Genomic DNA, 23,946 nt, shown 5'->3' on the forward strand with positions numbered 1-23,946 from the left:
CTGATGTGGCAGGCCCATTGGAATTCTGGCATTGGTGGGTGGTGGTAAACTGTTGGAGGACAGGTGGCAGCTCATGTGTTGATGAGCCGGCTCGGGGCTCAGGACTCATGGCAGAGCTCGGGGGTATGAAGACAGACTGTCTTACAGCTATATCTCTTTATTCTTTCTGTTCTCAAGCAATTCAAAATGCAATTGGACTGTGGCAACAGTTGAATCTTTTCACAATATTTTACTGTGTTATTCACTATAAAGTACAAGTGACAACAAATCATTCAATTCAAGTACTGAAAGTGTAACTAATGTAGATCCAGAGTAGTTTTGATCAGTGTAGACTCGGTAGGCTGAAATGTACTGTATGATTCTATGAAAGAACAGTTGTGTATTTATATAGTGCTTTATATATCGTCAGGATTAAGGGCCACAATTGAAGGTTTGTTTTTGTTATAATGTAGCTTTATAGAACTTTAGTTAGGCCATAGTTGGCATATTGTGTACAGTTCTTGTCACCACACTACCAAATAGATGTGGATGCTTTGGAGAGAGTACAGAAAGGTTTTGCCAGGAACTTGCCTGATATGGGGGATTTTAGCTATAAAGAAAGGTTAGATAGACTGTTATTTTCACTGGAATGCAGGAGCTTGAGGGCAACTGGATAGAAATTTATAAGATTGTGATTGGCATGGATAGAGTGAAAGTATGAAGCTTTTCCCATACTTCATATAGGAGTGGAGGGGTCAATTACTAGGCAACACAGGTTCAAGGTGCAATGGGGGAAGTTTAACAGAAATGTGCGAGGTAAGTCTTTCACACAAAGGTTGGTGAGTGCCTGGAATGCACTGCCAGAGGAGGTGGTGGAAGCAGATGCAATAGCAACATTCAATAAGCGCCTGGACAAATGCATGAATAGGAAGGGAATTGAGGGATACAGATCCTGTAAGTGAAGATTGTTTTAGGGTTGAAGGGCAAAATGTGCCTGTGCAGGCATGGAGGAATGAAGGGCCTGTCCCTGTGCTGTATTGTTTGTTCGAACATACTCAATATTGTAATAGAGGAGAATACATCAGCCAAAACACTAAAACAAATCCCACAGACATAAGAGATTAGCATGTTCTGAAAGGGAGGGCAATACCTGAGGCCAGGACACCATTCACAATGCCCATTAGCTTGGAAACCATGAGGTGATGTTTGGAGACTTATAGTTTTTCATAAAACTAAAGCCAAGGAAAGGGAAGGTTGTCAAGTTTACCCTCAGGAACGGCTTGAGAAAGGGTTTGGAAATACAAAAAAGGAAATTCAGGGAGACTGAATTCTGGGTAGCTGGCAGAACATCTTCAATAATCATTCAGTCGTGGCTAAAGAATGACTCACAAACAACTTGGTTTTCACTTGCTGAGAAATAAAAACTTTATTGATGTATTTGAAAGAATATTGCAAAATGTTACACTTACAGGATTTTTAGTTCACCTCATTGTGAACCCTAAAGTCCAGAATTTTCAAATTATTTTAAATTCACGTATGAATATAGAGTTCCTGTATTCTCCTTAAAGCCAAGGTCACTGTGTGTTTTTCATTGCTTAAGAACATCTGCACATACAGTTACTAGGGGAATCCACCGAACTGCGTATATCTGCAGGCTTCCGACTGAAGATCGTAGCATCACGTACAGTAACATCTGTCAATAGGAAAGTACAGGATTAGAGGGAGAACAGATAGAAAAATATTTGTAAAGTGGTGACTTTCACTCTCTATTTAACCATCATTTTAATCTGTTTCAGTGCATATCTGAATCTTCAGATAACCAAGGGGACATCTCATGTGAAGCGAAAAGGAATGCAGGGAGATCTAAAGTAGCAGAATAACTATTGCAAGGCTGAACATACAAAATTAAATGCATTTAAAAGTATAATGCGCTGCTGTAATATCATACTGTGAGTTTATATAATCTCACTTTTGATTCTTTAACAATAGATGTGATTACATGATTTCAGTAGGGTTTGCGGGGATATGTTGATCTAAGCACTTAGCCAAATGCAAAACATTTGTTGAAACAAAACATTTTAACTTGGTGCATGATAAATTGAATTCCCAAACAACTGTATGTTCCCATCATAATAGCTAGAGGCCATTGATAGAAAATAGGAACAGGAGTAGGCCATTTGGCCCTTCATAAGCATGCTCCATCATTCAATATGATCACGGCTGATCATCTAACCTAACAGCCTGTTCCCACTTCCTTCCCATACTTTTTGATCCCTTTCACCTTAAGAACTGTGTCTAACTCCTTCTTGAAAGCATTCAATGTTTTGGCTTCAGCTACTTTCTGAGGACAAGATTTTCCATTGGGGATTTGGCACAGACTTCTTCAACCAATCATCAAGAAGACTATGGAACCCGCTATGGCTGGCAGTGGTTGAAGTGAACACTATAGATGTATTTAATGGGGAAGTAGGTAAGGATTGGAGGAAGAAGGGAATACAGGGTTATGATGAGGAAAAAATGGGAGAAAAGTGGAACGGGAGCATGGAACAGTTGGCTGACTGACGTATTTCTGTGCCGTATAATCCTATGTAAATTCTGTTATTTTGTGGCTCTTGTTGTTTAATACAATACATTAATACAACACACTTACTGGCTTGAACACAGTGGAAATTGATAAGCTGAGATCGTGTTTCAAGTGGTGTACAGCCTTCCAGGCATTGTTGGACTGCTTCAACGGAGTAACATCTGGATTCCACCCCTTCAAATTCCATGACTTTTCCTAATTGCACAAATTCTGATCTAACTGTGCACTCTGAAATTCGAGAAGGTACAGTTTATTGCCAAAGAAAAATACAGGTAAGACAATAACTTAGGGAGAGAACAAAATTTAAAATGAGTTGAGATTCTTTTACCATCTCTGCAGGATTGTCCTGGATATGTCCATGACTCGAAAAGGCGCTCGGCGGTTGAAGCTTCTCCATGATTTGGCATTATCATTTTTTTCTCACCATCATTACGTCCACAAATACCACATGTCTGCTTTGACATCTGTGCAAGTACAATCTAGACCCAATGGCAAAAAGAGATTAGTACACCAACTCCAGTTCAATAATGCCAAATGTAATGGTTTAATTTGTTAAAAAGCAAAAGATACCTGCACTCTAGTTCCATCAAAGTATAATTGGTTAATATTGATTGAAGGTGCCTCTAAAATAATTCCAGTATCATTCTGCTGAATAGATACAAGGTCTGGAAGAAGACAAAGATCCGTTTTTCCAAACAGACATTTTTAATCAACCTGTTCAGACATTACTACACACCTCTGGAGCAGGTGGGACTTTGAACACAGGTCTCCTGGTTCAGAGGCAGGGCATTACCACTACACTACAATAGTCCCAGCCAAACGTTTTTATTTATTTTTAAGTTATTTTATTTTTTTTAGTTGAAAATGTTCTGTCTTAGCCTGGACATTAACCTGTACCTATACAGTTGTACATAGATGTAAAATGTGAATTCCTTCAGATGTATAAATTATAAGCTGAGAGTTTATTGAATAATTTATTGCAGGGGGTCATCAATTACAACAGCTTCCATACAAAATCCCTAATGGGTAAGGCAAGGGCTGCTCATGCAGACAGTCTACCATTGTGGAGACTGCCTTCTCCAGACATCTTCATTTAACTTCTTCAGATTTATTATAAAACATCTCTGGAGCAGGTTGGACTTGAACCTGGCTCAGAGGTAAGGACACTAGCACTGTACCACAAGTGTACACCAGGCATTTTGAATCCTCTGACAATCCTCTACATCAAAAAACTGCTGTCAATAAGGTAAAGTGAACAACTTTTGAGTGACAAGATGATTGTAAGAGGAAGGTATGTGGACTAAATTAGATGCTGAGGGAATTTTGGAAGTAACACAAAGATTAAATTGTGATGGAATTTAGGATCGTATGTTGCTTTCCTAGTGCCAGAACTAAGGACATCTTAAAAGCATATTGTTAAAGGGGAGAGTGAGAAACTGAATATGGGTACAATTACAACGTTTAAAAGACCATTTAGATAAGTACATAAGAATTATTTGGAGAGATACGGGCAAAGTGCAGGCAGGTGGGACTAGTTTGGGATTATGGTCAGCATGGACTGGTTGGACTGAGAGTCTGTTTGCTGTTGTATGACTCTATATCAACACTATGCACTATGCTTGTTTTAAAATGTCAACAGCCAAAGATGGAAGGAATAATTTCTCAGGGTTCTACATAACTCGAGGGCAGCATTTACGAATTGAATGTTTGTTCCCCATCGTATGAAATGGTGCAAGGGACCATGATGACTAATACAGTCAAATATCCAGAACAGCTGGTCAAAGAACTCTTGCATAGTGTCTAAGTGGGAATATACAAGTGTGAATATTCCAGCAAACTCATGACTTTAATAAATAGGAAAAAGAGTGGGTTGTTCAGCCCCTTGAGCCTGTTCCATCAGTCAATATGATCATGGCTGATCCAATATTCCTCATATCCACCTTCCTGCCCTTTCCCTGTAACCTCTAATTTCCTGACTGATTGAGAATCCGTCTATTTTAGCCTTAAATATACACAAGGGCTCTGCCCCACGTGGCAAGGATTTCCAAATACTCATAATTCACTGAGTGTAGAAATTCCTCCTCATCTCTGTCTTAAGTTGACACCCCTTATTCTGAGACTGTGCCCTCTGGTCCTAGATTCTTCCATGTGGGGAAACACCCTCTCAGCACTTATCCTGTCAGGCCCTTAAGAATTCTATGTGTTTCAATGAGACCACCTCACGTTTTTTTAAATTACAATGAGTAGAGTCCCTACTGGTTCAATCATTGCTCCTAAGACAATCCCTCCAGGAATCATCCCAGTGAACCTTATCTGAACTGCCTCCAGTGAGATAATACCTTGTGCCTTGTAGATGGTGGACAGACTCAGAGATGAGTTAACTCATGCTGAGTGCACAGCCTCTGAGCTCCTATTGCAGCCACTGTATTTATATGACTAGTCCAGTACAATTTTCGTCCTGATTTTTAGAAATGCGAAGATACTTCTAAAATGGGCATGTATTACCAGCAGTCTGTTAGACATGGAAATTTTACTCACCAGCCAGTTCTTGAATTTTCTGATTAGGTTCTTGCACATTGTCATTGATATACAACTTTATTCCATTTTCCATAGGGATTGCCTCAATAGTCCTGTTCAAAATCAAACAGACAAATCCGAATGAAACAGCTGTAAATGTTTATGGTATTAGAACAATTTTATATATGGAGTGAGAGAAAGGCATTCAAATAACCATGTTCACTTTTTTTTTCTGTACAGGTATCCTACATTTCCCCTACTGGGCATTCCACCCTATTTGTTTTATCTCTTATGGAATATCCTGCATTCTCTTCTTTCATGCTAAGTGAAGGAATGGGATGTCAATTATTCACCATCATGAAATCTCTCTTTCTCCTCTGCCAGAAAACTGAAAGTCATAGGGAGGAAATAAGGAAAGAAACGAACACATGTATTCTCACCATTCTTAAAGGTCCAAAAATGTTTTATATGTAATGACTTTCTTTGAAATTCTGTCATTATTGTAATGGAATGTCATAGTTGTTCTGCTACCAAGGTATCCAATCCATGAGTAACTTGATATCTTAATTAATGCTTCAGCTCTTTCATCTTTAATGACTCTTCAGTATCCTCAGGAATTGTGCACTATCCCTGATATTTTTGTGTGTTACTAATTCAATGCCTGCACCGATCTGGTAGTTTGTATTCATTTAAAATTGTGGTATCATTGTTTAGTACCATAGAAATAATATTCATATTAAATTGGGAGGAAGACAACAGCATTATGGTAATGTTACAGGGCTCATAATCTAGAAACCAAATGTTAATATCCTGGGGTTGCAGGTTCAAGACATGACAGTTATGACAGTTGGTGGAACATGTATTCAGTTAATACATCTAGAATAGAATACTCGCTTCAGTTAGGGTGGTCGTGACAGTTATCACCAGTTGTTGTAAACATTCTGGTTCATTAATCCTCTAGAAAGGAAATCTGCAATTCTGAAGAGGGGTCATTGGACCCAAAAGCTGAAAGCTTCCTCTCCACAGATGCTGCCAGACATGCTGAGTTTTTTTCAACAATTTATGGTATATTTATGATTCCCAGCATTTTCTGTTCTTTTGATTTTTTACTCTGCTGTTCTTGCCGGATCTCACCAACAGGCCCACAACATCATGGTTGACTTTTAGCTGCCCTCTGAAATGGCCTAGTGAACCATTCAGTTCAAGACAAATAGATTTGGGCATTAAATACTGGCCAATGACACCCATTCCTGTGAAGTAATGTATTTTTAAAAACTATCACCTGCTTTGGAATATTCCCCCATCATACCCTTTGATGAAACAGTCTCTTCACCTAGAAATACCTATTAAATATTAAAGATCACCAAAGATGAAATCTGATATAACTTACGTGTTTTTCCTAGCCAGCACCAATTTTATTTCCTTCTGTCGCTTATCAATATTAGCTCGTCTCACCAATAATATGAAGCTTGGAGTTTCTGAACAGTCCTGGGTCAGGATGTGGTAACATCTGTTAGGTAATGGATTCTTCAATTCTAACCCATCAAAGGATGTAACAGTATCATTTTCTGCGATACATGCACCTGCAGAACAATTGAAAAATATTTGCAAAGAATGATTTCACAACCAACATAAAAGCTTGTTAAATTCTCAAAGAGTTGTAGTCAGTATCACTGCTAGAAACAATTTCATTCATTGAATTCCAAACAGGTTTATTTTTACTTGGAAGTTTTGGAGATTATTGGAGATGACACAAATAAATGCTGACACTCATCTCATTCTTTTAGTACTTATAATAGTAAGTAAAGTTGCCATAGTCTCATCAGGCTGCTCTCTTATTAGAGAGTGTTGACTGGCGGTGGTTGAACCTGAGGGTCACCACGCCTCAGGTGAGTGGAGAGGTTGAGAAGGACAGTCCTTCATGGTAACCTCCAGCTGTCATGATAATGGATTGGTTAATCTATGTGAAATTAACAGGTTAAAGTTAAAATGGGAGGCACAGCAACAACATTAACTTAAGATATTCATTGAACTATTAAAACTCTTATGTTAACAGTATTTTATCTTTTGGATTTGTAATGCAGATTGATGCCAACACTGTGTATTCAATTCATGTACTGGCTAAGGTTACCATGAAGGACACTTCTCAACCTCTCCCCTCACCTGAGGCATGTTGAGCCTCAGCTTAAACCACCACCAGTCATCTCTCTCTCTCTCTCTCTCTCTCTCCCTTTCTCTCTAATGAGAGACCAGCCCTACAGTCTGGTAAAACTATGATGACTATACCGTTGCCTTTATTTCATCTTTAGAAATTCACCCAAGATTATTTGACTGGTTCCAAAACTTTAAGAACTTCTGTGCCTTCTATAGGCTGGAGGGAAATGTTTCCAACCTCACTGCTTTTTCTACTCCCCACAGAACATCTGTAATTGGTTTTAATACTTAAATAATCCGCATGGGCTTCAAATTAAATTCATGACAAGTTTTCACAACAGACCACCACAGCTAATTCTGAAGTTAAGAATCTGAAATGATAATTACGTTCATCTATTTTCAGAAGCAGGTCCTGAATTTCAGTCACACCACTGAAGCCTCTTTGTTGAACGCGTACACTTATTGCGTGCATGGGCAACGATGTAGGAATCTGCAAGCCCTGATAGTAGGCTGTCATCTAAAAGAGAAATGAAAAGGTTTATAGTCCTACTGGCACAGAAGAGCTAAGTATGAAATGGAGAGATCACTGAGGCACCATGAAGCAATATTCAATAAATACCCGGGGCAGTCTGATGATTGTATCAATCGATCGTGGAGAAGTTAGGGCCACCAATGTTGTAATCTGACGAGAAGGATTGCGTTGGTAGGTTTGAGAGAATCCTAATGCATAGGCCAGTCCTGGGAGATAGTCGCCAACCCTGATCCAAAAAGAAATTGTTGGGATATTAATATTGTGCAATGGGTCCACAACGCAGATCAAAACAGATGAAGTGTAATTTAACTTATATGAAGTTATTGCCTGTGGTAGCAAAAGTATGAAGCAAATTATTAACTGAATGGAAAAGTGGGAGGTGCAGAAAGACCCAGGTGTCCTTGTACATCAGTTGCTATAGGTAAGCATTGCAAGTGTAGCAGGCAGCAAAGAAGACAAATGGCACATTGGCCTTCATAGTGAGAGGATTCAAGCACAGGAGCACAAATGTCTTGCTGTACTGTACAGGGTATTGGTAAGACCACACCTGGAATATTGTGTGCAGTCTTTTGGTCTGATTACCAGAGAAGGGATATTCTGGCGATGGAGGGCAACAAAGGTTTACCAGACTGTTTCCTAGGATGGCAGCACTGACATATGGGGAATTACTGGATTGGTTAGAACAATACTCATTAGAGTTGAGAAGAATGAGGATTTCTGTCATAGAAACTTGTCAAATTCTAACAGATTAGAAAGAATAATGGGTTGCAGTACAGAAAAGATCTTTCATTCCACCGCGTCCACACTGAGTCAAAAATGAAAGTGCACTTTTCAAAATGCAGGAAGGACATTCCCAATGAGGTCTGAGTCCAGAACTAGATGGAACATTACAGTGCAGTACAGGCCCTTTGGCCCTCGTTGTTGCGCCGACCTGTGAAACATGTGGGGTAGGCCATTTAGGACTGAGATGAAAAATGTCTTTCACCCAAGAGTGTGAGCCTATGGCATTCTGTGCCACAGAAAATGGTTGAGGCTAAACATTAAAGACATACAAGAAAGATATAAATAGTTCTTAAGAGTTAAAGGAATCAAAAGATATGAGAAAAAAGTGGAACAGGGATTATATTGAATGGTAGAGCAGGCTCAAATGGCTTACTCCTGCTAATATATTCTAAATTTCTAATTGTGTTATAATACTTACGCCCTTGCATTATACTTCAGATTGTCAGGAATCTTTCCCCATTGCATTTTGACCTTAACTGCTGGATGACTTGCAAGACGACCATTGGATACTCGAACGGAAACTCTGTATTTCTCACAGTTTTCACCCCACCTTGCTGATGTCTACAAAATGGAAACAAATCACAATGAGTCAAGGAGACATTTATCTGTAGGCGCTTCAGAAATGTCTAGCAGAAGACAGGTGAGTGAAAGGACACCCAGCCATTACCAGCACTTTATGGGAGCTGGGCATTGCTGCATCGGCACAGATTCTCCAGTTACTAGATTCGTTCAGTTCCACCAGACGCAAGTGCACCCGAGGCAGGCGTGATGACATTTTCCCGTATCCCGTGAGCTGGTAACCTTGTTGTCGGCTATCAGACCTTCTGGCTCGAAGCAGGATTACTAGGGAAGGAGCACCCAGCTTGCTAATCAAATAGCGCTGAAATTACAAATAAAAATACAGGTTACATTTTTAAAAAAAATCCTCTGCCATCTCCAAGCACTGAAAACCACTCAGTAACAATGAGACAAACCTGTGCAGATTCTTTGAGGACAGATGCACTGTGACTGCTACTACTTGAACTCCTACTTGACCTCCGCCTTGAGCTATATCTTCGCTTGAGCACACGGCTTTCGCTCACGCTAGATGCTGAAATGAAGGAGCGTTGTGATGTCCGACTTCTGACTGTGTACTGAATAAAACCAGTTCACAAATTGTTAATCTGAAGATACAGATCAGAAACCAGAGCCCAAACTGTCTCACTGACTACTGGCTGAAAAGTATAGGTATTTGCTTTTTTTAACGTGTAAAACTCATCTGCGTCAATCTAAAACAAATCAGTGCCACAATATGAATAGCATTAACATCAAATGTGCATCACCATTTTCTTACAAAAAATTAAATCAGCTCCAGACAATGTGTCTCAGACATGTTGCATAAATGTTCAAATATCGCAAAATAAAAAACACACTTGATAACTGTTGGAGAAGAATATTATCTTACCTCACTAGTTTTAACTGGCATGAATGCAAGGTCCAGGATGTGTCTGCTCCGTGACTGTGAAAATATATTTAAGTACAGTTACTACCACTTTACTGAATTCATCGGGTGCTATTGCATTGCCAGCACTGCCTGTTTGTCTCATAGATATCAATGATAGCCTGAAGCCTTCTTTAGAATCAGGGACCACACTTTTCTAACATCACCTACGTGGATAGACAGAGAGTCCTAAAAGGGGCAGAAACATCTGTCCAGGGTGTCCCCCTCCACCATCTCCCCTCATATTTCCATACACTTATCTTAGAATCACAGAATCCCTCAAGTGTGGAAGCAGTCCATTGAGCCCATATCACCCCTCCAAAGAACATGCCATCCAGACCCTTCCCATCTCTAAACCTGCATTTCCTATGGATAATCCACTTAGTCTGCACATCACTGGATACTATATGGGTAATTTAACATGGCCAATGCACATCTTTGGAAAGCAGAGCACCCGGATGAAACCCATGCAGGCACGGTGAGAATGTGGAAAGTCCACACAGACAGTCACCTGAAGCTAGATAGAGCCAGGGTCCCTGGTACTGGTGAGGCAGCAGTGCTAACCACTGAGCCACCATGTCACCCTTATCTTCAATATACTAAGCAAAACATGACATAAAGGAACAGGGAAGAAATGTGATACAGTTTGATGATCAGCTGTGATCACATTGAACGGTGGAGTTGGCTCAAAGAGTCAAATGGCCTACTCCTGCTCCTGTTATCTATATTTTTTTCTATAAACAGACTGACTTTATCTGTGAACTAGTTTAAAACCAGCCCAGGCAGAGTGGCTCTGTCTCTGCTGGTTGAAAGAGCTCTTACAGGAAATGAATGTACATTTCACACTCTCATGGCCAGTGGGTAATATTGGAAGCTTGGAAAGGACGTTTTTGATGCTGGTGTTCTGCTCAATGAGACAGGGCAGAGAGACCTTTGCTCAATGGAAAGCATTCATTCCCAGATCAAGTGTAGAAAACAGCAGATTATTGGGATGAACTGTAGCCACGGTTACCGAAATGTGAGAGCTGTGGTGGCTGCTAAACAGCCTGCTCCTGGTGGATCTGCTGCTGGATGGCTTCTGGATAGTTCCACTTTTCTTGCTGTTGCCCTTCATACTCTTCCTACTGGTCCTTCTGCTGCTGCTGCTGCTGCTGCTGCTGCTGCTGCTACTGCTGGTTATCCTAATGGACTTATTTCCGGGAATTCTGATTTTCGCTGAACGTCTGCTTTGATGGCTTGATGATGATGATGTTGTTGATGATGATGATGATGATGATGAGATTCGAGAGCGTGTCATTCTTGACATTGTGGAAGAGCTTCTGGAACTTGACCTTGAAGCAGTGCTGTTAACTCTTTGCTGTGAATAAAGCAACATTTTACAGTAACTTGTTTTGCCAAAATAGTGACTCAATGTGAAGGATCAGCATAGGAAAACAAAGTTTAGCAAGTGTGCTGTGATTTCTAGAGAGACTGACTTACTGGAAACCATAGAACATAGAACATAGAACATAGAACATAGAAGAATACAGCGCAGTACAGGCCCTTCGGCCCTCGATGTTGCGCCGATCAAAGCCCACCTAACCTACACTAACCCACTATCCTCCATATACCTATCCAATGCCCGTTTAAATGCCCATAAAGAGGGAGAGTCCACTACTGCTACTGGCAGGGCATTGCATGAACTTACGACTCGCTGAGTGAAGAACCTACCCCTAACATCAGTCCTATATCTACCCCCCCTTAATTTACCATGGTGGAATTTAATTCTTTTCCTCTAGTCAGAACTGAATAAGATACAAAACCTGTTAACATTTTCAACACAGCAGATCAGTTTGATCATCTGCTATGGAGCTATTGAACCATTTTATTTGAGTCATTATCAGAACAGGGACTTTAATCATTTATTTTTCCAAGCTACTTGTTCACAGCTTAGTGGACCAACAGGGATATCTCATGGAGTTAGAGATGATATTTCAATTATGGCCATCACACTTTGAGAATGATTGAGAATAATCATATAATTTCTTTGCTTCAAACTTCCTTACTATAAAGGTATCTTAACTGTTCCAAAATCTGTGATATGTTGAAGATGTAAGATGATGCATTATCTCATATATTAATCAGAATATACCTGATCAGTCTGTTTCATCAGTGTTAGCCTTTGACTATTGCTGTCATCTTTACTTGGGACTGACTGTTTGTCGGAAAGTCGAATTATTTTTGAAGATGCTTTGGATCCTGCTTGTATCTCCAACACAATCTTTTCAATATCTGATGCTGAATTAGCTGGAATCAAAAAGATGTTGATTATATGAGAAGAACTTGACTAATGGTTGATGGGGAGAAAAAATACATTTTGACAAAAACAATCTTCAAGGAGACTCAAAGATACAGTATTGGAATAATTGCTGTCAATTCATCAAAGAATGTCACTAATTATTGAGACAATCTAGTTTGGGTCAGGCAACCAATAAATGGTGACTCAAAGAGAAGAATGAGTCAAGTTGCACTTGCTGATCCTCTAGTCTTTTCTATCCAATCTTTATTTTAACCCATCCTCTGCTGATCAAAGGTGAAGTCGTGACTTGTGACAGTACAAACCTCATGGCAGTAGGAAGTTACATGGTTTGCTTTTGGAAGATCTCTTTTTGGCTCAGTGGTTTGTACTGCTACCTCACAGCACCAAGAACCCGAGTTCAATTCCAGCCTCAGGGAAATATCTGTGTGGAGTTCGCACATTCTGCCTGTGTCTGCGTGGGTTTCTTCTGGGTACTCCGATTTCCTCCCACAATTCAAAGATGTGCAGGTTGGGTGGATTGGCCATGATAAATTGCCCATTGTATCCAGGGACATGCAAGCTGGAAGAATTAGCCATGGGTAATGTGGAGTTACAGGGATTGGGTGGAGTGCTCTTTGAAGGGTTGGTATGGACTAGATGGGCCAAATGGCCTGCTTCCACACTGATTCTTTAATTGGCAATCACTTTAAGAAGAGGAGCAGTGATCAGGGATAGAATAGAGGAAGTGTACACTGCAATTTAGACCTTCTGCCTGCTCAACAGCTTTCTTTCTTGAATCATCCCCATCTTCTTAATACCAATTCCTTGCCTTTCCTTTCCATCCTTTAATACATCTGCTTCCTGAGTTCCTTATTAACCTTCTGTCAAAAAGCGTCGATTGAAAAGAAAAAAACAAACGTGTGAGGAGACCACAACTATGCTTGCAAGTCCTAAGCTTTGCACATCACTTCACCACGATCCAGATACTGTAATTTCCAGGGAAGAAATACCGTACAGGAATTTTAAAAAATGATACTTATAATTATTGGCAAATCCCTGTTGAATCAATATGTAACAGTTAGTGTGCATGGCTTCTCGCTTTCCAGGCTTATAGAGCTACAATATATGTCACTGAATAGGACAATTAACTGGACCCATCTGATGACAGCAAGAGGTTGATGACAAGGCAGTTTCTTCCAGTTGTCTGCATGGACTGCAATGCACATGTTCTCATAAAGCTAAGCTTCAATCATATTCAGTTACAATGCATCAGCACTTTAAGGAAAATGTTTTCTTGTGCTCTTACCTGGTGCAATTGATACATTCAAACTATGCTCTCCAATTAACCGGTACAGTGGGCTATGTTTGATGGAAAGGGCATTTTCCATTCTTGCAGCCACACAAGCTTTGAGGCCAAATTTAGTTGCTTCTGCACACGTGCGATAGGATGCGCGATTTGCAACACGTGACCTCTGCTCCTCTTCAGAGCATGGAATTTGGTCAGACAGTGTTTCTGGAGACAGATGTGACTGTAAGACACAAGGAAATGGAAGATAGTCATGAAATGATAGCATAAAGATGTGTTTTATTTTTGCTGCTACATGTTGAAAGAGTTGATATGGTAAGTGTGCTCTGCCTGAAAAAAGTGACTTTTGTTGATGTTTCAACCTGAGGCATTCTCTTGGCCATGGTGAGTTTCCTTAATATGTCACCCTTAGGGGCAGGACAAGGTAGGCAGATACCAAATTAATCTCTGCCAGAGCAGGAATTGAACCTATGTAGTCAATGTTATCCTAAATCTCACTCAAACCAACTGAGCTAAACCAGACCCCATTAATGGGAAATGATGGAGTGTGAGGCATGTTGATGTGATTTCAAGAAACAAATATCACGTACCACAACTGGTTTGCTTGTTGCTTGAGATGTGGAAAATGAGGATGTAAACTGTTGTCTTGAAATATTATTTACTCGCGTCACGGGTAAAACTGGGGTAATTTTCGCAGCCTGCAAATTCTCACTGTTTCTTGAAATAGCATAAACCTGAGAACTAAGCATTGAATATTGTGTTAGGCAATAATATTGTATCTGATGTCAAATTGTTATCAATTAATCAAACAAGATAGCATTGCGTACGTCATAGATAGAACCCTGTTCTCCTTTTCAGCTGGCAGACTGTCAATCCTGAAATTTCCATCTTTTAAGTTCATCTTCGCAGTTATAGCCACGGGAATAATTGAACGGACATTTGCTCGGAGTTCAATGCCTGATTGGATTTGAGGCGTATTTATTCCCATGAATACTCTGGTTTGTACAGACACACTGGAAAAGTAACAGAAGGCATTAACAGTAAGCTGACCTGGTAAGGCTGTGAAGCATCATAAATCACTGCCAGGAAGAATAGCTCATGTAACAATATGTTTAATGGGTAACATTTCTGGTTCTGAAAGCAAAACAGTTTCACGTGAATACCTTGGGTTGAGGTCTGCATTCAGTTGAACTCTGGAAGAGAGCAGGTGTTGAACGGTTTCGATTGTGCTTTCAGATTTGACATTGACTGTTTTGAGAAAAGGAACAAAGACAAAAGTAGGTCATGATTCTGTTTTTTTTCCTCGGTGCCAGTTATGTTTTATGTAACCTCTACTGATGCTGCACTTGTCTGTGATACTATTCCATGCTAATTATGGGGAATTACGAGCAGAAAAAGTGACAGAGAGAGAGAGAGAGAGAGAATGATGTGAGCTCCCATTGGCAGAGGATGGGGCAGCAGATGTCAGCACTATCAGGACCATCCCCTGCTCAACCTAAAGGAAAGCTTTGCTCTCTCTCCTCCGAGTTCAAGCATTCAGGAAAATCTTACCTTTGGACATTGCTACAGCAGCTGAAATGATGCCCAGTTCCATTGGCAGACCGATAGCTGTAGGCACCACATGTCGCATCTCAGCAGCTACCAATGCCTTGGCTGGCCTGAAGCTGACCCCCTCTTTAAGTTTTTTTGCATATTTATTGGCTCGATCAGAGATAATCTGTCAAATGCAAAGCAGCAATTCAGTTATATCAAAGTTGGCAATTTCATAACATCCATCTTTGGCCAATTTATTAAAAAGATTCTTTATAAGTAATAAAGTTAGAAGTTTCCTACCTGTTTAAGTTCATCAATGTTGTCCTTTCTGAGCTGTACAAAAGCTAATTCTTGACCAAACAGTTTCAAATATGCTGAAGCCAGAGGTTTCTCTTCTGGTAATTGTTTCCAGGCTATGAACTGGAGAACAAGTATAGAGTATTAATACAGAACACTCACTAGCCCATACAATCTTAGGTAAAGCATTTCTCAACAAACTAAATGGGCTAAACTGATCTCACCTTGCTTAAGATACGACGAATATTTTTGCTGTCAATTTTCCTGAGATCTTTTGTAGAAGTTTTCATCATCATCTCCTGGAGACCTTCTGCTCGTAAACCAACCTTTGAAGATTAAAATATAGAACATAGAACAATACAGCACAGATCAGGCCCATCCATGTACCTGTCCAATTGCCGCTTAAAGGTCACCAATGATTCTGACTCTGCCACTCCCACAGGCAGCGCATTCCATGCCCCCACCACTCTCTGGGTAAAGAACCTACCCCTGACATCCCCCCTATACCTTCCACCCTTCACCTTAAATTTATGTCCCTTGTAACACTCTATTGTACCCCGGGAAGAAGTTTCTGACTGTCTACTCTATCTATTGCTCTGATCATCTTATAAACCTCTATCAAGTCACTCCTCATCCTTCGTCGTTCCAATGAGAAAAGGCCTAGCACTCTCAACCTATCCTCGTACGACCTATTCTCCATTCCAGGCAACATCCTGGTAAATCTCCTCTGCACTCTCTCCAAGGCTTCCACATCTTTCCTAAAGTGAGGCGACCAGAACTGCACACAGTACTCCAAATGTGGCCTAACCAAAGTCCTGTACAGCTGCAACATCACTTCACGACTCTTGAATTCAATCCCTCTGCTAATGAACACTAATACACCATAGGCCTTCTTACAAGCTCTATTCACCTGAGTGGCAACTTTCAAAGATCTGCGAACATAGACCCCAAGATCCCTCTGCTCCTCCACCTTACGAAGAACCCTACCGTTAACCCTGTATTCCGCATTCTTATTTGTCCTTCCAAAATGGATAACCTCACACTTGACAGGGTTGAACTCCATCTGCCCCTCCTCAGCCCAGCTCTGCATCATATCTAAGTCCCTTTGCAGCCGACAACAGCCCTCCTCACTATCCACAACTCCACCAATCTTCGTATTGTCTGCAAATTTACTGACCCACCCTTCGATTCCCTCTTCCAAGTCATTAATAAAAATTACAAACAGCAAAGGACCCAGAACTGATCCCTGTGGAACTCCACTTGTAACTGGGCTCCAGGCTGAATATTTACCATCTACCACCACTCTCTGACTTCGACCGGTTAGCCAGTTTTCTATCCAACTGGCCAAATTTCCCTCTATCCCATGCCTCCTGACTTTCCGCATAAACCTACCATGGGGAACCTTATTAAATGCCTTACTAAAATCCATGTATATTACATCCACTGTTCTACCCTCATCCACATGCTTGGTCACCTCCTCAAAGAATTCAATAAGACTTGTAAGGCAAGACCTACCCTTCACAAATCCGTGCTGGCTGTCCCTAATCAAGCAGTGTCTTTCCAGACACTCATAAATCCTATCCCTCAGTACCCTTTCCATGACTTTGCCTATCACCAAAGTAAGACTAATTGGCCTGTAATTCCCAGGATTATCCCTATTCCCTTTTTTGAACAGGGGCACAACATTCGCCACTCTCCAGTCCCCTGGTACCACCCCTGTTGACAGTGAATACGAAAAGATCATTGCCAAAGGCTCTGCAATTTCCTCTCTTGCTTCCCACATAATCCTAGGACATATCCCATCAGGTCTGGGGGACTTGTCTATCCTCAAGTTTTTTAAAATGTCCAACACATCTTCCTTCCTATCAAGTATCTCTTCTAGCTTACCAGTCCGTTTCACACTCTCCTCTTCAACAATATGGTCCCTCTCGTTTGCAAATACTGAAGAAAAGTACTCATTCAAGACCTCTCCTATCTCTTCTGACTCAATACACAGTCTCCCACTACTGTCCTTGATTGGACCTACCCTCGTTCTCGTCGTTCTCATGTTTCTCACATACGCATAAAATGCCTTGGGGTTATCCTTGATCCTACCCACCAAAGACTTTTCATGCCCTCTCTTAGCTCTCCTAATCCCTTTCTTCAGCTCCCTTCTGGCTATCCTGTATCCCTCCACTGCTCTGTCTGAACCTTGTTTCCTTAACCTTATGTAAGCCTCCTTCTTCCTCTTTACTAGACATTCAACCTCCCTCGTCAACCAAGGCTCCCTCACACGACCATTTCTTTCCTGCCTGATAGGTACATACATATCAAGGACACGTTGTATCTGTTCGAAAAAGTTCCACATTTCCACGACATCCTTCCCTGACAGCCTATGCTCCCAACTTATGCTCCTCAGATCCTGTCTTGCAGTATCGTATTTGCCCTTCCCCCAATTGTAAAACCTGCCCTGTTGCACGCACCTGTCTCTCTCCATAACCAAGGTGAAAGTCACAGAATTGTGGTCACCATCACCAAAATGCTCACCCACTAACAAGTCCATCACTTGTCCTGGTTCGTTACCAAGTACCAAATCCAATATGGCCTCCCCTCTGGTCGGACAATCTACATACTGAGTTAGAAAAGCTTCCTGGACACACTGCACAAACACCGCCCCATCCAATCTACTTGATCTAAAGAGCTTCCAATCAATATTTGGGAAGTTGAAATCGCCCATGACTACTACCCTGTGGCTTCTGCACCTTTCCAAAATCTGTTTCCCAATCTGTTTCTCCACATCTCTGCTGCTATTGGGGGGCCTATAGTAAACACCCAACAAGGTGACTGCACCTTTCCTATTTCTGACTTCAGCCCATACTACCTCCAAAGGCAGATCCCCCTCGAACTTCCTTTCTGCAGCCGTTATACCATTTCTAATTAGCAACGCCACCCCCCCCCTCCTTTTTTACCACCCTCCCTAATCTTACTGAAACATCTGTAACCAGGAACCTCCAACAGCCATTCCTGTCCCTCTTCTATCCACGTTTCCGTGATGGCCACAACATCGTAGTCCCAGGTACCGATCCACGCCTTAAGTTCACCCACCTTATTTCTGATACTCCTTGCGTTGAAGTATACACACTTGAACCCATCTCTGTGTCCACAAGTATTCCCTGTCAGTGCTACCTTCTCCACAGCCTCCCTACATTCTTGGACATCCTGACAAACAGCTAACCTACTTGCTGGACTACAAGTCCGGATCCCATCCCCCTGCCAAATTAGTTTAACCCCCCCCACCCCAAAGAGTGCTAGCAAACCTACCTCCCAGGATATTGGTGCCCTTCTGGTTCAGGTACAACCCGTCCTGTTTGTACAGGTCCCACCTTCCCCAGAATGCAGTCCAATTGTCCAAATACCTGAAGCCCTCCCTCCTACACCATCCTTGCAGCCACATGTTCAACTGCACTCTCTCCCTACTCCTTGCGTCACTGTCACGCGGCACCGGCAACAACCCAGAGCTGACGCCTCTGTCCGTCCTAGCTTTTAGCTTCCAGCCTAACTCCCTGAGCTCCTGAATGACCTCCCCACCCCTCTTCTTACCTATGTCGTTGGTGCCAATGTGCACCACGACGTCTGGCTGCACACCCTCCCCCCTAAGGATTCTGAAGACACAGTCCTTGACATCTCGGACCCTGGCACCCGGGAGGCAACAAACCATCCGAGAGTCTCGCCCATGTCCACAGAACCGCCTGTCTGTCCCTCTAACTATAGAGTCTCCTATAACTAGCGCTCTCCTCCTCTCCCCCTTTCCCTTCTGAGCCTCAGAGCCGGACCTCGTGCCAGAGACCCGGTCACTGCAGCTTACCCCTGCTAGGCCATCCCCCCCCAACAGTATCCAAAGCGGTATGCGTATTGTTGAGGGGAACGACCACAGGGGATCCCTGAACTGCCTGCTTCCTCCCCTTCCCACCTCTAACTGCTACCTCTGTTCTCTGGCGTAACTATGTCCCTGTAGCTTCTATCTATCACCCTCTCAGCCTCTGGAATAATCCTCAATTCATCCAACTTCAGCTCCAGTTCCCTAACGCGGTCTGTGAGGAGCTGGAGCTGACTGCATTTCCTGCAGATGAAGTCAGCAGGAGCATCGGTGGTCACCCCTACCTCAAACATCCTGCAGGAGGAACATTCCACTGCCTGCGCTGCCATTACTCTACACTTAGTCTCCAAAACAAGAACACTGAGTAGCTTACCTGTAGACTTTAAAGTTAGGTTAGAGGAGGAGGATGGGAGGGAGGCCCTACTTTGTAGCAATGAAACAAGAATTAAATATTAAGAAACAACACTATCTATAAAATAAGCTAGAATAATAGATACATAAATATTTTCTAATCAACTGATCAGAAATGCTATGACTTTAATCCTGGGCCTCCAGCCACATTCTACCAATGCATCAGAAGATCCTCATTAACAGATACACAGCTGGGCAAGTTGAATTGGCACCTTACCTCGATTAAATCTGATGAGGCTCCAAGAGCATGACCTCTGACTTTGGCCAAGAGTGCTTTAGGAATGACACTACCAGAAGTCTTAATCAAAAGAACCTTAGCAGATGCTCCTGCCATCATTCGGTCTACATCACAAAAATAGAAAAATTAGACAATTTTACAATATTTCCTTGTAAAAAATGTAACGGTGCTTGGCTATTGGACATATTTAAGCAATGCTGATTGCTTGGTAGCTTAAAAGAAACACTTGAATGCAGTTGACAAGGCCATAAGGAATACGAGGCCATTCAGCCCCTCTAGACTGCTCCACCATTCAGTCTGATCATGCTGATCTGTGGCTCATTCATGGTCTTTAGCTAACCTGGATAGTTCATGGATCATTCTACAAGCTTTACAAAATAGAGATTGTTTCTATTTTAAGGTAGCATAATGTTGAAGGCAATAAATTCAGAGGGCTATTTAAGTTATCCTAATGAACATTGCTCTAGGCAATAGACCCAATATACTTACACATGAATGTGTCACCCCTGTAAACCTTGCTGAATCGGGAACCAAGTTGTTCGAGTTTGGGACTTAAGATTTTCAAGACTAGATTGCAGGCAGCAGCCCTGTGGATGACAAGAGTAGCAACGTTTAACAAACATCAGGCCTTAATGCTGAATAAGCTGCAACACTACCCTGGTTTAGGAGGTCAGTTTACTTACAGTGAATTGATGGATGGAAGGGAACTTCTGGACAGAGCTCTCATGTGTGAGTAGGTAAAACTTGCCACCTGCAAACTGGTCTCAGTTAGCAGTGAGTTAGCCACAATGGATACTAAAGTCAGAGGCGGTTTGGTGCTAAAGAGTACTGCACAAGCCATGATTCTTTCTTCAGGATCACTCTTCAGATTGAGGAATATCTGGACAGCGAGACGTTGCACCTTGGAGATAATAAAACAAAACAGTAGCACGGCATGGAGCTGACATTGAAACTGGGCTAGATCATCAAGCTACTGAATTCAGTGGAATTGAAAATGGGCTGGTTTGAATAATGAGTGACTGTTGGGGCAAACCTTAATTTGCATGCCCCTTGTTGTGGTCATTTTTATCCCAAATCACCTATTTTTATTGAGAGCTGTCAGTGTAATAGGAATGTTACCAGACTGGCAATCCAGAAGCACAGGATAATGATCTGGGTGACAAGATTAAAATTCCATCCATAGAGTTTAAGTTCAGTTGAATAAAAATCTGGATTTGAAAGCTAGTCTCAGTAATGGTGACCATAAAACCACTGTCACATATCAGGTTCACAAATGTACTTTAGGGGAAGGAAGGAAATCTATTGGCTAACCTGTGCAGTGAGTTGACCCCTAACTGCCCTCTACAATGGCCGAGCAAGGCACCCAGTTCAAGGGCAGTTAGGGATGGCATCACCAGCGATGGCCACATCATGAAAGAGCAAAGAATGATTTAACATGTTGAATGTCATCAAGTTCAGAAATAAATTGAGACAGAAGTCAATTTCATCAAAAGTAATAGAATACAAATCAGGTTCACGTACAGTGCGTGGGTCTTTCCTTGCAATGTTGCGCAAAGCCAGGATAGCGTCAACTCTGACTTTCAGTGGGAGATTGGTAGCCGCTGTGCCAAACCCAGGTACTAGTTTCAAAATGTTCTTGATGCTTTCTGGCTGCCCTGCATTGCCTATTGCCTTGAGGCCAAGAACAATGTCCTCATCGAATGGCCGACTGCTGGCATCAATGAGCAAATCATGGATAGGCTGTAAAAACAAGTCCCAGTTAGGAGACATTCAGAAGGCTCACAATCACAGCAAAATGTGTAAGGCAAATCAATGAGTTAAACCTAGCTTACTTTTAATAAATCAGTGGGGCAAGCTGATTTCTCTGCACATTGCCTGAAAACCATGGAACCATAGGCAAGGAGTACAAGTTTGCGAGAAAGGCGGTTCCGCGTAATTTGTGGAAGCTTAATGATTTCCTGCACAGAGAAAGAAAATGAGAGTAAGCATTATATATACAATGTACTTGTTAACCTTGCGAAAATGGTAATTCATTTGGAATTATGGTACTGGACAAATGATCCAGAGAGCCTGAGTTGGATCCCACTTCATGTAGAATGTGAAACCAGTTTAAAAATCTGTAACTTTAAAGTGACCATCAAGCAACAAGGCAAGGCAATGCATGGTGAATGGCAGGACCCTGATAAACAGAAAGGATAAGAGGGACCTTGGTGTGCATGTCCACGGGTTCCCTTAGGTTGTGAAGTAGGGGATAAAGTGATTAAAAAAGCATTTAGGATACTTTCCTTCATTAGTGGAGGCTATGAGTTTAAGAACAGGTGATGCTAGAACTGTATAAAACTATGGCTAGGCCACAGTTAGAGTATTGCGTGCATTTCCAAGATCCACATTATCGGAAATGATAGCACTGGAGAGACTGCAGAGGGAGGGTTACCAGGATGTTACTTTGGCTGAAGAGTATCACTTATGAAGAGAGATTGGACAGAATGGGGTTATTGTCCTTGGAGCAAAGGAAGTTGAGAGGACATGATTGAGACAGAGAAAGTTATGACAGATATCGGCAGAGTAGACAGGAAGAAATGTTTCCACTTGATTGAGGCATTAATGACCAGAGGGTGTAGATCTTAGGTAAGGGACAAGGGGTTTAGAGGGATGCGAGGAAAAGCTTTTTCACCCAGAGGAATCTGAAATTCACTGCCTGTAGGCATGCTCGAGGCAGAAACCCTCTTAACATTGCAGAAGTATTTGACTGCGCACTTGTGGTGCGAAAGTTTACAAGACTATGGGCCAAGTGCTGGTGAATGGGATTAGAATAGTTAGGTCATTGTTTTTGACCAGCACAGATTTGATAGGCCGAAGGATCTTTATCTGTGCTGTAAATCTCAATGACTATAAGTTGTCAGAATTTATTTGCTAAAATGTCAATGGATTCATTGATAATTTTGGGAGAATGAAATCTACTATTCTTACCAGAATTCCAGTTCCCGCAATCATGGCTTATGTGAAGTTGTCCACTTGGCTAATGGTTGCTAAAGATGGCCATATTGCAAGAACAATTTTATTTTTAATAATGTACTCACCATCGCTAAGTTTAGAACATCTCGGTCAGTTCTGATTTGGTGCATAGCGAGAACGAGAACCTGAATTAGTTCAGCTCTGACATTCTCTGATTCTTGAATTCTGCTCTTTAGGAATTTCAGAGATTCAATTCTTCCAACAGCAGGAAGTGCCTCGAGGAACCAGTGCCTGTAGTTCGTGAATAAATGAGAATTTCATCTATTTTTCATTCATTCTCTCATTTAAAATCATCAGTCACAATCTCGCTATTGCAAGCTCTATTCACTGCAGAAACCACACCAGTTCAAGAAGAGAGCTCACTGCTACTTTTACAGGAGGACTATAATGAGTTGGAAAGTGTTGTACTTTGCTAGCTATGTCCATGCTCTGATAAGGAATCAAAATTTATCCATTCAATATACCATTACAATAACCTGATGGATTGCACAGCAACATTTGAAATGCTTCATTGTTAATTCCTGAGGCAGCTTTCTATAAACCTTCCAGCCTCTACTACCTAGAAGGACAAGAGCAGCAGATGCTTGGGAAAACCATCATCTGCAAGATCCCCTCCAAGCCACATGCAGTCCTATCTTGGAAATGTATTACTATTCCTTCACTATTAATGCTATATATCTTATGACTCCCTTCCTAATGGCATCTTGGGTGTTACTAGACTCCAAGGACTGCAATACTTTAAGAAGGTGGCTCTCCACCGCCTTTACTAAGGCAATTAGGAGCAGGTGAGAAATGTTGGCCTAGTCAGCAACGCTCACATTCTGTGAAGAGGAAGGAAACAAATTGATAGGACATGCTGTACCACTTGCTATTAATTGTTACAATGAGTTAAAGTACAGTTTGAAGATGCAGCGTAGCTTGCCAGCCACTCTGGAGTTTGAATTATCATTGTACCAACAAAACATCTCCCATCCAAACGTCAG

The 23,946-nt window shown here is 41.6% G+C and overlaps 1 protein-coding gene across 1 annotated transcript in view; it reads right to left on the reverse strand.

Annotated features, from left to right (window-relative positions):
- Positions 1–1,535: 1,535 nt before the first annotated feature.
- The window catches only part of LOC140479376 (vitellogenin-like), a 160,972-nt gene continuing 138,561 nt past the window's right edge, over positions 1,536–23,946 (reverse strand). The window contains 24 exon segments of the mRNA XM_072573283.1: positions 1,536–1,672; positions 2,630–2,791; positions 2,892–3,042; positions 3,134–3,228; positions 5,102–5,193; positions 6,471–6,663; positions 7,622–7,751; positions 7,854–7,992; positions 8,968–9,110; positions 9,217–9,474; positions 9,524–9,682; positions 9,994–10,047; positions 11,042–11,386; positions 12,161–12,315; positions 13,614–13,836; positions 14,204–14,354; positions 14,441–14,626; positions 14,777–14,861; positions 15,165–15,330; positions 15,447–15,566; positions 15,659–15,769; positions 19,928–20,052; positions 20,438–20,535; positions 20,632–20,849. Coding sequence (XP_072429384.1) covers positions 1,575–1,672; positions 2,630–2,791; positions 2,892–3,042; positions 3,134–3,228; positions 5,102–5,193; positions 6,471–6,663; positions 7,622–7,751; positions 7,854–7,992; positions 8,968–9,110; positions 9,217–9,474; positions 9,524–9,682; positions 9,994–10,047; positions 11,042–11,386; positions 12,161–12,315; positions 13,614–13,836; positions 14,204–14,354; positions 14,441–14,626; positions 14,777–14,861; positions 15,165–15,330; positions 15,447–15,566; positions 15,659–15,769; positions 19,928–20,052; positions 20,438–20,535; positions 20,632–20,849 — 3,657 coding nt within the window. The 3' untranslated portion in view covers positions 1,536–1,574.

The sequence above is a fragment of the Chiloscyllium punctatum genome, chromosome 7, assembly GCF_047496795.1.
Source record: "Chiloscyllium punctatum isolate Juve2018m chromosome 7, sChiPun1.3, whole genome shotgun sequence".
Taxonomy (NCBI): domain Eukaryota; kingdom Metazoa; phylum Chordata; class Chondrichthyes; order Orectolobiformes; family Hemiscylliidae; genus Chiloscyllium; species Chiloscyllium punctatum.